The sequence below is a fragment of the Gymnogyps californianus genome, chromosome 2, assembly GCF_018139145.2.
Source record: "Gymnogyps californianus isolate 813 chromosome 2, ASM1813914v2, whole genome shotgun sequence".
NCBI lineage: Eukaryota > Metazoa > Chordata > Aves > Accipitriformes > Cathartidae > Gymnogyps > Gymnogyps californianus.
In genome coordinates this window covers 118212433-118227638 of record NC_059472.1, presented here as the reverse complement: position 1 = coordinate 118227638, position 15206 = coordinate 118212433, and the positions used below count along the sequence as shown (strand labels likewise).

Sequence of the window (15206 nt, the reverse complement as noted above, 5' to 3'; positions counted from 1 at the left end):
CCAGTTTTCCTGAAAATGTTTTCTTTCAGAGTGAAATAAAACTAATGTTAAAATGTGTTAAGACAGTTTGAATAGAATAATTTTGACTGTATTTGGAAATTGTGGTATAGATCCACCTTAAATTTTGAAAATTGTCCCTAAACGGAGCTTTTGTTCTCTAGTAAATTCTAATTTCTAGTAACAGTCATGTAGAGCTCAGTTTTGATTGTTATGCGCAGTGAGAGGAAAAAAATCTGTAAAATGATCATGGAAAACTGAATTAATCAAAACTACAGTTAGTGTCAGTTTATGGCTTTGTAAATCAGTTTCTGTAATTTTCTGCAAGTTTGTATAATATGTAAATCAATGCATAGTTTTCCTGTTTTGGTTTCTTAAAGATAAGTGGAATAGAAAAATTACCAACCATGTATCCATATTGAAACACGTCACTGAACAAACTGAAATAAACTGTGGTGTGTAGGTATTATCACTGGCAATATTGGACTATTTTTGTGGCCCACAGTAGAACCAACTAAATTTATTACATACAGAAAGCTAGAGTCTGTATTAAAAAAATCCCCTAAATATCTAATCTCGGGAGGAAGGTTGCTTTTCTTTATTCTGATGGTACGGTCAACTAGGAGTAGCCTGGCATATTACTTTACATTATAGATCCTAGCACTTCACAGATAGTCCATTCAGAGAAGTAATCTGTCCTTTCTAGAGTGTAATCAACAATCTGAATTGGAACACTAGGAGCTTAAATCTCAAATCCTTGGTATCAGAGTGAATGAAGGTATTTTATAATCTCAGCAAGGAAGAGAATAGGAGACTATTGAAAAGGGCTTGAATATGTATTTTTAATGTTTTAGACTAAATAAATTCTTTTTCGAAGCTAGGAGGAGGCATTGACTCATAGGTGTCAAGAGACCATGAAGATAACACATAATGGAAATACTAATATAAATTTTTCAAGCAAAATATCCCTCAGGACTTAGTACTCAAGGGAAAGTAAAACATTTTTTTAATATCAGATGTTTTTAAGGAGCCAAACTTTATGTAATTTCTTTTTAAAAGTGAAACAAAGATTCTAGACCCTAAAAAGCTGGAAATTGATTTAATTCCAGTAAGGCAAAGGTTTTATGTTGCCACTGAATGTGCAGAGCACAGTTGGAGAGGCTGCAGCTTTGTCAGAGAGCTTCAAACATTTTTATTTATGACTATAACCCTTAGTGCCCCTCAAGCTTTTGGTCGTAGTATTTTCTTGTTTTATACCATGTTGTAGGTCTGTAATATTTGGGGCTGATAACACATACACTTCACTTCTAATTTTTTTTAAAAAACTAATATAATTTTCATGCCTGCTTGCAATTACTGCTTCACTGACTGGGAATAATTTTGTATTATGATTTTATATTAAAAAAGGGGGACGTTTTATTTTAGGATTGTTGGTTAGGTATTCTATGCTACTTGTGAATAGGCAAGGGTAAAATTGTAGGAAATGATGGGAAATTGGTGAAACACAATACATAGTTGCTTAGACATATCAAAAGACAAATATTCCTCTAAAAATATGAATTTTGAAGCTGGAAACTGCACAGGAATTGACAATACAAACTGTTCTCCCTCAGTAAGCTTGCTGAGACTGCTGGCAAAATGACTGGGATTGTGTTGACACCCTTCCAATAAATGTGTGCAACAGACAATTTTTGAGCTTACGCTGGGACTGAAAGTAAGCCCCTTTCGTTTCACCACATAATTACTGGAAGCTATTAACAATTCAACTGCTGATACATGATAAAAACAAAACTACTATGGATCAGTACATTTAATAGAGATCTTCATATTATACTTATTGAAAAATATTTTCCTAGAATTTCACATACTTTGACGGTTGTAGCAAATACTCAAGATATTGGAAAGAAGAAATATCCTACTTCAGATATTTTTCCTACAGTAGAGTTGTACGTTTATTTTAATTCTCAAATCTTGTTCCTTTGTGTTTATGAACAGCAGTCAGCATTTCTTTGTTAGGTTTCCCATGTTCAATATTAATTATACACTTGTGAAAGATCTTTAAAATATAATCATCAAATAATGGTGATGTATATCTCTTTTACATACAGATCTTTATTGTTGTTTTTATCTTCATTTTCTGTCTACTACAAAAAGTAAAGCATTAAATAAAAATCTGATTATTCTATATCCAACATAATTTTCTGCCTGCAGAAAGGCCAAAAGTCTCCCTCCTTGCCCCCTGGGTCATTTGAAATGTAAACTACAGTTGCTGAGAAAGCTTAGGAACTGGAATTGAAGACTAACTCTTTTCAAGAAAATTTACTTTAAAATAATTGGGACCCCTAAAGATAAGGTTGATAGATCTTCTTCCTGATCTATTTTATGGTAGATACCATTGTAAATTGTGCCTTGGTATATTTCTTAAAATCAATGGTAAGATCATTGTCTTTGCCTTTGAACAGCTACTGAAGGGCATGGTATGAAAGTGTGGCAGTAAGATGACTTTGAAACTTTCTTCTTCAGTGGTGGGTCTTTATTATTTGGGATTCACCCAGAAAGAGTAAATTTATGTGAACTCTTCTCTAATTTATTCAAGATACCAATGGCCCTAAGAGGCTATTCCAACTTAGAAACTCGTATCCCTGAGTTTACTTGCTGTATGAGATTGAGATGGAGGAGTTTCCAGTTGACTATTTCCACCAACTTTCTATCCTTCTATGCTGCTGAAGTGGCATGAGGTCATGGATGTGTTGGCCATTATGTGTTCATTCTCTAGCCTTTATTGCAGCCTTTCAATTTGATAATACAAACATTTGCATGCTTGTGGGTTTGGGCTTTTTGTGAACGATCCAGACCAAAAATACAGGCATGAACAATAGCAGACTGCAGTGCATCATGATGTAAAGAGCATGAATTCTTAAGTCATTTGTCAGGGGTCAAAATCAAATTCTGTTTGTTTATTAACCCCTTGTTGTTATTGTGAAGTATGTCTTGTTTGTTGCATAGCTGTCCTTCTAGAAAAGGTATTTATTCTGTATAATGAGAAGTGAAAGACTAATTAGTAGTGTTTACTCCAAGTGTAGCAATCTGCGGCTTTTTTATAAAAACTTATGACAATACTATAATATAATGATTTTTGAAAATGAATTGACTTAAGAGCACAAATCTCAGTGTTGTGGAAAATTCACTGCTCTGTGTTTTTACAGAAGAATTTTGCCCTGTTTCCTTTATTTAGGGACCAGCTGCCACTGTAGGTGTAGCCTACCTACAAGTAAATCCTGCCTATAAAGGGGGAAAACAGCAATCTGGATATGTAGAATTTATAGTTTTGTATTTGAGCAGAGAATTTACTAAAAAAGTTTAAGAAAAGCTAAATAAGAGTATTTAATTGTTAGACAATTTTAATTAGAGGAATAAAATAGTGACATTATTAAATTGCTTTGTGAGTGACACAAGATCAGAAGTTTTATTGATTTCACTCTTTTTTTTTTTTCTCTAACTTGGTATAACACCTAGCTTGAACACATACAACTGAGATATCTCATTGCATTTTTATCAAAGAATTCTGTGTAGGGAACCAGTATGGATATTCTTGATGCCCAATAAGATAGGAGTTAGTCTTATGCTCTCTCCTCAAGACTGCCTTCATTAGTGTGTACCAGAATTATTCCAGTGAGAAGTGAATGCAAGGCAGTGTAAATTCACACCCTGGTATAAGGTACTTCCTTTTGTATGCAGGTGCAGGGATGGAAAGCTTAAACTCTAAACCAGAAGTCCTGTTGTAAGGCTCTTACTTCAAAGTAAGTGCCTGGGATTGTTAAGGGATCACACCTGTAACAAAAAGCCTTTCGTCTGTGGTCAGTGTCCTGCAGTAGGTTTGTGTTTTCAAGAAGGCAATTTAGGATATCTTAGAAAAACAGATTGTGTGTATTTTTTGAAAGCAAAATTGGCAGCATAATCTCATTCTGAAAATTGTTAGTGTGTTAAAAATTCAGATTGTACTGATAGCAAGTCTTATAAAATCAGATGACCAGTTATTTTGAGCCAGTGTTGTTTATTTGGATGTAGATTTAAATGAGAAGAAAATGCAAGTACTTGATATTAAGTATTATGATTTGCTTACATGTATGATGATGATTCTATGTGTTTTCCAAACAGGGTAGGACCTAATTTAATACAAATTTTATAAAAGTCTAAAAAGAACCAAACTGCTTTTGATTTAGAATATGACCATTCTGTGAAATAAATTCCATAGCTAAACTCCTCTTTCACCTGCTTTAAGATATTTCCTTTGTAGAACTATGTAAGATAGCAATGAAGAATGTGATAATGTCACTCTCTCTCTTGCGCACATATATGCAAAGTTGGGATAAATCAGATCTGAGCTTTGTCTTAATACATTGCTTGATGTGACTTTATGCTTTAGCTAAGTTATGCGTATAATTTTCTTTAAAGGCTGCAGCTATTTCCTGTTTCAATCATAAAGGTTTGCAGGTGACCTTTAACAATAGCTGTATTGGCTCTAGTTTTGTCTTAGCTTATCTCAGCAGAAAGTTTAGCTGACTTTGTAACGCTGTAACAATTGGGACTGCTTACAGTTTTTGAAACCAATTGTTTCATAATTTACTCTTTACCACAAAAGCATTTTTCTAGGTTTTGCCTAAACTAGGATTGCTTAGCTATTCTTGGTATTTCATTGTATTTTACGGCCAATGTGTTCCCAGTTTAAATGCTGCTTACGTAGCCAAGTAAGCAGCTCTTGCTGGGGTAAGTAATTCCAATATGCCCTAAGCATAAGAAGGTTTGTGCTGGCAAAACTTCATTTTGTCAATATGATTGCTGTTACAGTAGTCACTCACTTTGGGAGTCTGTGGTGTTTAAATGACCTTTTTTACATTCAGTATTGTTATACCCACATCAGCAAAATTCCGTTTTACAGCCATGGTCTAAGCTTTTAATTTAACTAGTAGATTTGGCCCTGGAAAACGAACCTCAAATACAATAACTCTTCCTATCTGCAATCCTGGGACTCTCTCATGACCTGCCTGTGTCCAAGGTGCCATAACTGTCTATTTAAGGGTTGTTAGATGGATGGCACAGAGAAGAATACCTTTTAGGTTCTCCTGACCTATGTAAGGATCTTGTTGGGGTTTCCATTGAATATGGATATTTTTTCCATCAACTTAATAAGAACAGAAATTGTCCTTAAATTCAAGCTTCTTAACTTAGAAATAATGAGTTTCTTTCCTTACATAAACTCTTCTTTCTCTCTCTCTGTTGGGTGTAACTTGTGCTTTTACACATTTCTGTATGCAAGAAAAAAATTAACACATTTGATTGAGCAAGGCTCTTAGTTACATTAAACATGTTTATATAGGTGCATAAAATCATATTGTTTTGTTATGTTTTGACCAATTAGTGGATATGTCTTACTCATCTGCAGGTCCACATGCCAGTGCTGTACAATGCAATAGATCTTACACTAAGCCCCTGCTCCCACCCTGACTTCATATAGATTCTATATGGTCATCATTATTACATTTAGGTGAATGCAAGGATCAGAGAAATAGGAAAACAATATGAAATAGGAAACCATTATTTATACTTAATGCACGTATCTTGACTTCTAAGTAATTCTCAATTCTTCATAGATATGGTTGTTCTGTTAGCGTACCTTTTGGTCCTTATTATATTTCCTTACATAACATGTTTTCAGCAAACATGAATGACCATGGCTCTGATAGGTGGCATTAATCTAAATGAAGCATTTTATGATTTTATGACCCGTGGATGTTTGTTCTAGCCCCCTTTCAATTTTTTCATTAAGTTCATAGAAGAGAATGTGCAATTCCTTTTAGTTGCTTCAGTTCACAGTCTAGTGCTCTAGCTTACACTATCCATAAAAATAATACCTTCTCCTCTTTTCTTGCTGGACGTGAATGAAAACTCTTAAATGGAAACATGTAATTTGAGGAACATATGGGTTCTTTCTAAAAAATAGTTTAGCAAACAGAATTAATCTGATTATTGTTGTACCAGAAGCCAGTGTAGGGTATTACACAGTAAAGCTTCAAACATGAAACTAAATGCTTATTTTAGTCAAATATAACTCCTGTTTATTCATAGGAAACTATATAATATAACTTTGTGTTTTTAACTGACATACTACTTGCAAGACAATTTTGTAGTATGTTGTATGCTGAGTTCCCTGAATAAGTATGCAAAAGCATGTGTCTCATGTTGAGCATACAGTCATAGTGGACTTCCTCAACACTTTCAGATGTGCTCTCTGTGTTTGAGTTCTGCATTTGTGACGTGGAATTCATAATACAATCTTATCTTATAGCTGTATCACAAGGCTAAACCTACCTATTTGTTTATGAAGCACTTCAGTAATGTTATAAAGACACGAGAAAATCTTCAAAACACACAATTTGATGTTCTCTGTGGTGTTTGGTGAATAGGCATCTAGTACAGTGTGTAAGGAAAAGGGACAATCATTCTTCAAATTAGACAATATAATACAGGAAAGAGTATGTAATCATATAATTCATATGTCATCGTAGTGTTCGTGAGAGATGCTTTACTAATAAATATGAAGTGTTTTGGGTTCTAAGAATAGAAAAGACTGCATTAATGTAAAGTGTTACTGTTTTTTGAGAATATTCTTCTAAGTATATATATGCTGGTCTGTATCTGATTTTAAAATTCAGGAGAATATAGCTAAATTCTTTTGGGTAACCACTCCTCAGTATTGTCAAGAGAAGTGGCTGACAAATGTATTGTATATTAATATGTTAAACCCAAGAAGTTAGTTAACCTTTTTTTAAAGCATGCTTTAAAAAACACAGCATATTTATAATTTCACTATGTGTGCTGAGACTATTAATTCAAATTACTAATGGTGCACACTGACTGTTTCGTAGTGTGTATAGTAGCATATTTCTGCATTTTTATTAATTTCTGCCATTTAAAAATATTAATTTAATTGCTGTTCCACTCACTTGAATCACATTAGTGAAGCAGACCTAGCAGTAATTTCCAAAGCAGTATAACATTGCTGTTTGTATTTAATAGCTGAAGTGGAGCTCATTTTTGTAGAGAGCTAGTCAAAGGCTGAGGTTCTGGGTCATGGATTGTGCCAACAGCTATTCTAGTACTCTGCTCCTTTCATGAGTTTAGTGTGTTAAATAAGAATTCATTTTCTATCCTTTTAAATAAATCTTAAAATATTTTTTTTACAGCCTTGTGGAAGAAATCCATCTTTTCCCAGTTCTTTTCCAAGTCATCTTGGTAAGAATATTTTTTTATATGTATATATATTCTAATAGATAGATATCATATCTCCAAAATCATGTCAAACTAGTAAGTTTCATTAGGCATGTTGATAAAATAGTAAGATGTTGATAAAATGAAATTGAACAGTCTATCAATACAAAAGAATCTAGTTTAAGCAGCCATTTATGTGGTTCTCACCAACTAATCTATCTGTATAAAAAGTTTCTTTTATAAGATACTTTTTTCTTTTTTAAACCAAATAAAAACCTGCAAAATAGAATTAATGAGCTTGTTCCTTAATTAGAACTATATATTTGCCCAGCCCAAACAAGAAATGCTGAGGAACTTGCATTTTATTTAACAGTATCAAGCTGTTGGCATGATAATGCCAATTCCCAGTACTTGCTTTTAGAATTTTTTTCAATATAAAGTATCAAGGATATGATTTTGGATAGTCACATGCTGAAATTCCATCCCGAAGTAGGATCTGCCACTTATGAAGATCATGAAAACTGTTGATGGTTTTGTATCTCTGAAATGTTGCAAAACAAATATGTTCATGAAGAAGAAAAATCTGTAGGCTAGTTTGGAAGCTGGGTACTGTGCTATCCACTAGCCTTTTCATTGCTAAATTCCACTATCTCATGTTTATTTTTTTCAATCTTTTTGTTCATGAAGTTGTATCAGGTAAGTGTCCTGTCATGTAAGCATGCTCCTGATGAATACTAAATATGCGTTATAAATAAATATGCATAATTTATGCAGTGCAGGCAGATTGCATACTTGTTTTTGGATCATTCTTGAAATTCAATCTTACTCAGGGTAGATGATGTTCATAAATGTGATTCTGAATCAACTTTGATATTCCTTTCTTAGGTTTAAGTATTTTAATCTTCACTCTTCCTTTGCAGTGATTTATTTCACTGCCTATCATTTTAAATCTCTTTAGTACTGCATACCCAGATAAGCCCTTTTTCATTAAAGTAACCTCTTGTCCTGGTTTCGGCTGGGATAGAGTTAATTTTCTTCTTAGTAGCTGGTACAGTGCTGTGTTTTGGATTTAGGGTGAGAATAATATTGAGAACACACTGATGTTTTAGTTGTTGCTAAGTAGCGCTTATCTTCAGTCAAGGAGGTTTCAGTTTCCCGTGCTCTGCTAGCAAGCAGCTGTACAAGAAGCTGGGAGGGAGCATCGGCAGGGCAGCTGACCCCAACTAGCCAAAGGGCTATTCCATAGCATGGAATGTCATGCCCAGTATATAAACGGGGGGGGGGGAGGAGGGAGTTGGCCAGGAGGGGTGGATTGCTGCTCTGGCATCAGTCAGCGGCTGGTGAGCAGTTGCATTGTGCATCACTGTTGTGTTTTTTTTTCCCTTGGGTTTTATTTCTTCTTTTTTCCCCCATTTTTTTCTTATGTTCCTTTTCATTACAATTATTATTGTTAGTGTTATATTTTATTTTACTTCAATTATTAAACTGTTCTTATATAAACCCACAAGTTTTACGTTTTTGGGTTTTTTGGGGTTTTTTTTTTTGACTCTCCTCCCCATCCCATTGGAGGCGGGGAGTGAGCGAGCAGCTGCGTGGTGCTTAGTTGCTGGCTGGGGTTAAACCACGACACCTCTTTAGTGATGACAGATTTTTCCGGTAGCATACAGAACACAGGCTTTATGATATTTTGTGTACATATATGTACAAATCTCTTCTTGTGATAAGTATTAACAATAAAAACAACATTTTACAGTAGTTCATGAATAGTTTTTACCTGGGATGAATGCTGCTTTTAGGTAGTAACAAAAGAGGAACACAGTAAAATGTGGAAGTCAAATGTTTCACGTTAATGTCCTCAAATATTGAGTTAATGTTTGAAACGTCTCCAGGTGTTGGAATCTTGAAATTTAACTGCCTGTGTATATATATACACACACAGACACACACATATATATGTTAGTATATAGCTATGAGTATTTGAACATGCTTATGATCTCTAGAAATATTCCCATTCCCAGATCTTGAAAAACTTTTTATAATGTATCTATGGTCATGGAATTTAAAATGTGTGCATGTCATGCCATGTAAGTAGTGTAAGTTGGAGTCAGTCATAAATGCTCCCTCCTCACCTCCCCACACATAGTTTGACCTCATGAGTTCTAGAAATAGGTTTTTTAGAGAGTAGCTAAGCTCAAAATTGCCTGCATGACTGGTGGTCTGTGAAGGTTTCACAGTTCTCTTAAACCTGTATAGCTATCTTTGAGCTTATGGTTAGAGTTGTGAGGAAAAAAGCTTATCACTTTTAGGGAGGAAAAAAAATTCCCCTTTCAACATACTTTGTTCAGAGAGGACACCTGTAATGGCTTCAGTTGCCATATATAGCATTCAAACTTTAACAGTACACTGGCTGTCAGCTGTGGTCTTCTTTGGCTCAAGGGATGTGAGAAGTGAGACCATAAACAGGTTGCCACCCTCCTTACTATTCCCCTGTTTTCCCTACAGAAAAGTGAATTCAGCAAAGGAATGTTAGGCAATTTGGGAAGGCTCAGGAGCCAGGACTAGTCAGACTGGAAGGATTAATCGTTAGGCTGTTTTTCCTCATGAACAGAACAGATTAGCAAACTCCTTCATTATAGGTTTCTGAAATAATTTTCATGGTCATATGAGTGAAAGGAGCTGCATGTCATTTACTTCCCATTACTCTCCATAAACTAGTCTTTGGCTAGGTTTATACTTTAATTGGTTTCAAGAAACAGCACAGATCAGAAACATTGAGCTCTGCATTGTTGTACCTAGAATTTTACCAGACCCTAAACTATTGAATTTGAATTATGCTTCAGAGTCAATACACCATTTTATACTGTCAGTAAGTTAATGTAGAGCTATTACTGTCAAGTTCAAGGAATATCGCTACTACTTAATAATTTTCTATGCTGAGACCAAATGTCTAATGTATTTTCTATGCATCTTTAAATGTAGTTCATGTTATTTCCAGTGATGCCACTGACAGGACATTGACTCTTTTAGGCTCTCAAGGGAAATAATGTGGGCTCAGAACTGGAAAGTATCTCCAGGAGCAGTCTTCATTTCTAGGCTGTGCTAAAATCAAAGTGGGATTGAATGTACTAGCTTTAATCTAGCTATCACAGTAGTGAGGACATGATGGCTTACAGATACCGGGCAATTTACAAGAAATAGGTTTTAATGTGACTGCTTCTCACTGCTCGTTGATGTAGAGTTGCACTACCTCATATACTGCATACTACCCTATGTTGTGGTCTAAGCAATAACACTGAGGTTTGGCAATTTCTTACTGTATTGGGTTTGCGTGGCAAGGTTTTGGTAGCGGGGGGGGCTACAGGGGTGGCTTCTATGAGAAGCTGCTAGAAGCTTCCCCTATGTCCGATAAAGTTAATGCCAGCGGGTTCCAAGACGGACCCGCCGATGGCCAAGGCCGAGCCACTCAGCAACAGTGGTAGCGCCTCTGTGATAACATATTTAAGGAAGGGAAAAGAAGTTCCAGGGGAGTTGCAGTTGCAGCCAGAGAGAGCGGAGTGAGAAAATGGGAGAGAAACAACTCCGCAGACACCAAGGTCAGTGAAGAAGGAGGGGGAGGAGGTGCTCCAGGCGCCGGAGCAGAGAGATTCCCCTGCAGCCCGTGGTGAAGACCATGGTGAGGCAGGCTGTCCCCCTGCAGCCCATGGAGGTCCACGGTGGAGCAGATATCCACCTGCAGCCCGTGGAGGACCCCCTGCCGGAGCAGGCGGATGCCCGAAGGACGCTGTGACCCCGTGGGAAGCCCGCGCTGGAGCAGGCTCCTGGCAGGACCTGCGGACCCGTGGCCCCGTGGAGAGAGGAGCCCACGCTGAAGCAGGTTTGCTGGCAGGACTTGTGACCCCGCGGGGGACCCACGCTGGAGCAGTCTGTTCCTGAAGGACTGCACCCCGTGGATGGGACCCATGCTGGAGCAGTTGGTGAAGAACTGTCACCTGTGGGAAGGACTCACATTGGAGAAGTTCGTGGAGGACTGTCTCCCGTGGGAGGGACCCCGCGCTGGAGCAGGGGAAGAGTGCGAGTCCTCCTCCCCCTGAGGAGGAAGGAGCGGCAGAAACAATGTGTGATGAACTGACCCAAACCCCCATTCCCCGTCCCCCTGCGCCGCTCGGGGGGGAGGAGGTAGAGAAAATCAGGACTAAAGTTAAGCCTGGGAAGAAGGGAGGGGTGGGGGGAAGGTGTTTTAAGATTTGGGTTTATTTCTCATTATCCTGCTCTAATTTGACTAGCAATAAATTAAAGTAATGTTTTCCCCAAGTCGAGTCTGTTTTGCCCGTGACGGTAATCGGTGAGTGATCTCCCTGTCCTTATCGTGACCCACGAGCCTTTTGTTTTATGTTTTCTCCCCTGTCCAGTTGAGGAGGGGGAGTGATAGAGCGGCTTTGGTGGGCACCTGGCATCCAGCCAGGGTCAACCCGCCACACTTACCCTCTATCATGTTAGATCTCTGAACTCAGCTGAATCATACCACATGTATCCTTTGATGTCATTTATGACTGTGATTTTTGTTATAGTTGCCAAACAAAAAGAACTGGATTGGTGAAAAAGGCTGTTACTGTCTACCTGAAAAGGTGTTCTAAGAGAATAGCTATTAGTTTTATTCACCTGAGCTAGGTTTTAGTTACTGATCTTATTAGTAAGAGGCTTTAAATACAGTTGCTCTTCCCCTGGAAACCCTCAACACTTATTTATCACTCAACACTTACATTTAGGAAATACACATTAATAGTGTATTTTGTGAATACGTGAAAGACCGAGATATAGTTCTTCATTGCAAAACTTCAGAGGGGAATTTCATGTTACACCTGAATGCACATTAATTTCATCAGTACCCTGATCCCAGATCCTAGTGCTAGCGGTTAGATAGATTATGGGTAGTTCTACAAAGCAATATGAAGGTATAACTGCAATATGAGTAGACATTTATCTTGCTATAATGTCTGATGAGATCAGTGAAGAGGTAGTGATGTGTATCTGTGGAAAAAGGGAGACGTATTGACAATACATGAGTATATTCGGGACAGTAAGTGATTGAAAAACAGAAGAAAAGCTGGCATGATAATGTGCAAAATTTAAAAGGTGCAAACCCCCCTTGGTAACAAGATTAAAAATAATGAGCCAAATTCCATGATGATGTGAATGATGCCAAAAGTTGGGTTGATATAAGGTATAAATATGAAATGCTGCTGTTGATGAAGTAGAAGGGATTGTAGCAGGATAAGTTACTGAGGGATATGTTTCATGTTTTACTGTCTTACTGCCTTTTTCTGCTACATCCTTAGTATTCTGTTTCTAATATATTTTGCTATGTCAGACCTGTGATCTGTCTGCAATATTAGTATATTATATACAAAATATTCTTTTTGAATATTATATTATGATGCTGGAGTGAGGTTGATAAAGGAATTGGAAGTGGCTTACTCCCGTATTTATAAATTATGGCTATTTGTATTTTAGATTACTACCAACATTTTGCTGAGTAGCTAGCAATGAAGTTGGCATATATGTTATTTTCTGTGCTATGTTACTTTTTAGAGGGGGTAGGACAGGCACCCTCCATACATCATAAATATTACCTGACCTTCCTTTAGGGTTATCTGAATCTAAGCTATTGCATAGAAAAGAAATTCTGTGTAGTTGGTGAAATTCTATTTTTCTGCTGATAAATTTTAAAACTAAAGCTAATGATGCTTGTGATTAGGAGCTCAGTGCTGTCCTCTTTTTAAAGGTCAGTAGTGAATTGTGTGCTTATCCTATTAAAATGTGTAGTGTAACTTTTAATCACACCAGCATCTCAGAGACTTCAGTTTTTGCTGTCAAGTTTTTTTTTTGCAACATTCTGTATTTTAATGGTCAGTGATCACATGAAAAATGTGGCAACATGGATTTAAAGGCATATCCTTTTAATAAAAATTACTTTGTAGTAAGATTGAAAGTTATTGTATCTTTAAATTGATATCTTATTAAATACCATCAACCAATGGTAGATAGTGTCTTAGTGTCTAAACTGTACATTCTAATTTAAAGGTACAAATATAATGATTATTTTATTTATACTGTTGGTCTGTCCTTAACAGAAACAAATCCACATTTTTTCTTTATATTTTTTTTAAATAATTAAAACTAATTTTAAAATAAAAATTTTAAATTATTTTCCTGTAAATACAGTGGAAGGCTGTTACTACGAAAACACAAAATACGTTTCTTTTTGTAGTCATATTCATATATTTTTGTTTATTTTTCCTAGTTGTGTCTACGTTTGAGGTTTTATACTGTCCCTGTGTATTTTGGGACTGCTATATGAGTCCATATTAAAAAGTTTAATTACAGAATTGGGCATCTTAAACTAAAGGTTCATATACTGTTAATGTTTTTGATAGACTGCAGTAACCTGTGCTCGAATGCTCAAAAAATGCGTCAAAATCATTGTCATGCTGGCAGACACTGATCCTCTTGGAAGGTGTGCTTTGCTCACTTTGTTGTAATTCCAGTTGAAAATCACGTTCATTATTCCATGGAGCGCTAAGGAAGAGAGTATGAGCTAGGCATGATTATAAGAAAAATTGTAACAGTTACATCAAAATTAGTTGAACATATTCATACTTTAAAAGAAGAAACAAACCACTCCAGTTTTATTTGGGTAACACCTTCTTCTCAAGAAAGCTAATAATTTTGTGGAAATTTTGTCTAAGTAGGAGATACATAGCCATGTATAACTAGATTGCTTTCTTTTTTTTTTTAAATTAAAAATAATTTTAACCAAAACCCTTCAATAAAAAAAAAAAAAATGTTGTGAGAAGGAAGTTGTGTAGCAGCCAAGTAGAAGCAGTGGTTGGATTTTCTATTCCATTTTGAATTTTAATTGGAGGAAAAAGCCAAGCTACAGGAAATGGTTACGGTCAGAGATTCCACTCCTTGTGATCCAGTTAAAGCAACAAAGCCACCCATTTAGAACCATTTAAAAATAATACTTGTTTTCTGACAAGCCTTTCCTGTGAAAATAATATAAAAAAGGAAAAAACATTGGAGAGGAAAAGCAGGAGCCTCATCATTCCTATTTTACTTGGTTTCTGTTTTCTACTGAGAGGCTGGAGTCAAATATCATTTGAGGGAAGAGGTAGAGGTGTTTTTCTGTTTAGCAGCTACGTGGATGATAGATATAGAGGAACATGTATCAGAGGTTATTGCAGCAGTTGAAGCACTAGTTTACTTGTGTCTGCTAAACTAAGCACCTTCTAGTCCAGCATGGTGCACACCTTGTTGGTTGTCTAGAAGAATGGGGAGCATGTTTCTAACTCTTGCAAGTACTGGTAGATCATCCAGGATGGATACTTGAAACAGTACCGTAGGAGACTCTTATTCTTATATTCTGTAGAGAGTACAAGTTTATGCTGCTGAACTTACCTGCTGGAGAAAATTAGGATAGCAAATATGGCAAATAGTATAAGCTCTAGCACTTTGTGAATAGATGGTTGGTCCTCTATGCTGTAAATGAGCTTTGAGCTAAAGTCCCTCTTTAAGCTCTGTGCTTGCATGAGAAGACTAATACTGGTAGTAACTGATAGCTATCAACATTTCACTCCAGTCTGTGGGCATAGTCAATCCTTAATTTAGCCTCAGCCTTCTATTAAAAAAAATCAACACAAAGATATCTGGGAATGGTTAGGCAACATATGTTTTAAAGAACAGGAAATAGTATTTATTTTAATAGCTTTGTGTGTGGTATTTCTGTTCCTGTCTGTATATTCAATGCTGTTATAAAAAAGTTAAATGCAATGGCTCATTTTGGTGTATTTGATCTGCTCATTACTGCTTTTAGGGAAAATCTGTGTTTATAAGGTATCTGAAATTAGATTCTAAGAGTGATTTTTTTTTTTTTTTTTTTT

The 15206-nt window shown here is 36.2% G+C and overlaps 1 protein-coding gene across 5 annotated transcripts in view; it reads left to right on the top strand.

The window, feature by feature from the left end:
- ULK4 (unc-51 like kinase 4) overlaps positions 1–15206 on the top strand; it is a 254149-nt gene that overhangs the window by 118983 nt on the left and 119960 nt on the right. For all 5 annotated transcript variants that reach the window (XM_050892383.1, XM_050892382.1, XM_050892386.1 and 2 more), the window contains one exon: positions 7242–7290. In XM_050892383.1, the coding sequence (XP_050748340.1) occupies positions 7242–7290 (49 nt within the window). The remainder of the gene's footprint in view (positions 1–7241; positions 7291–15206) is intronic.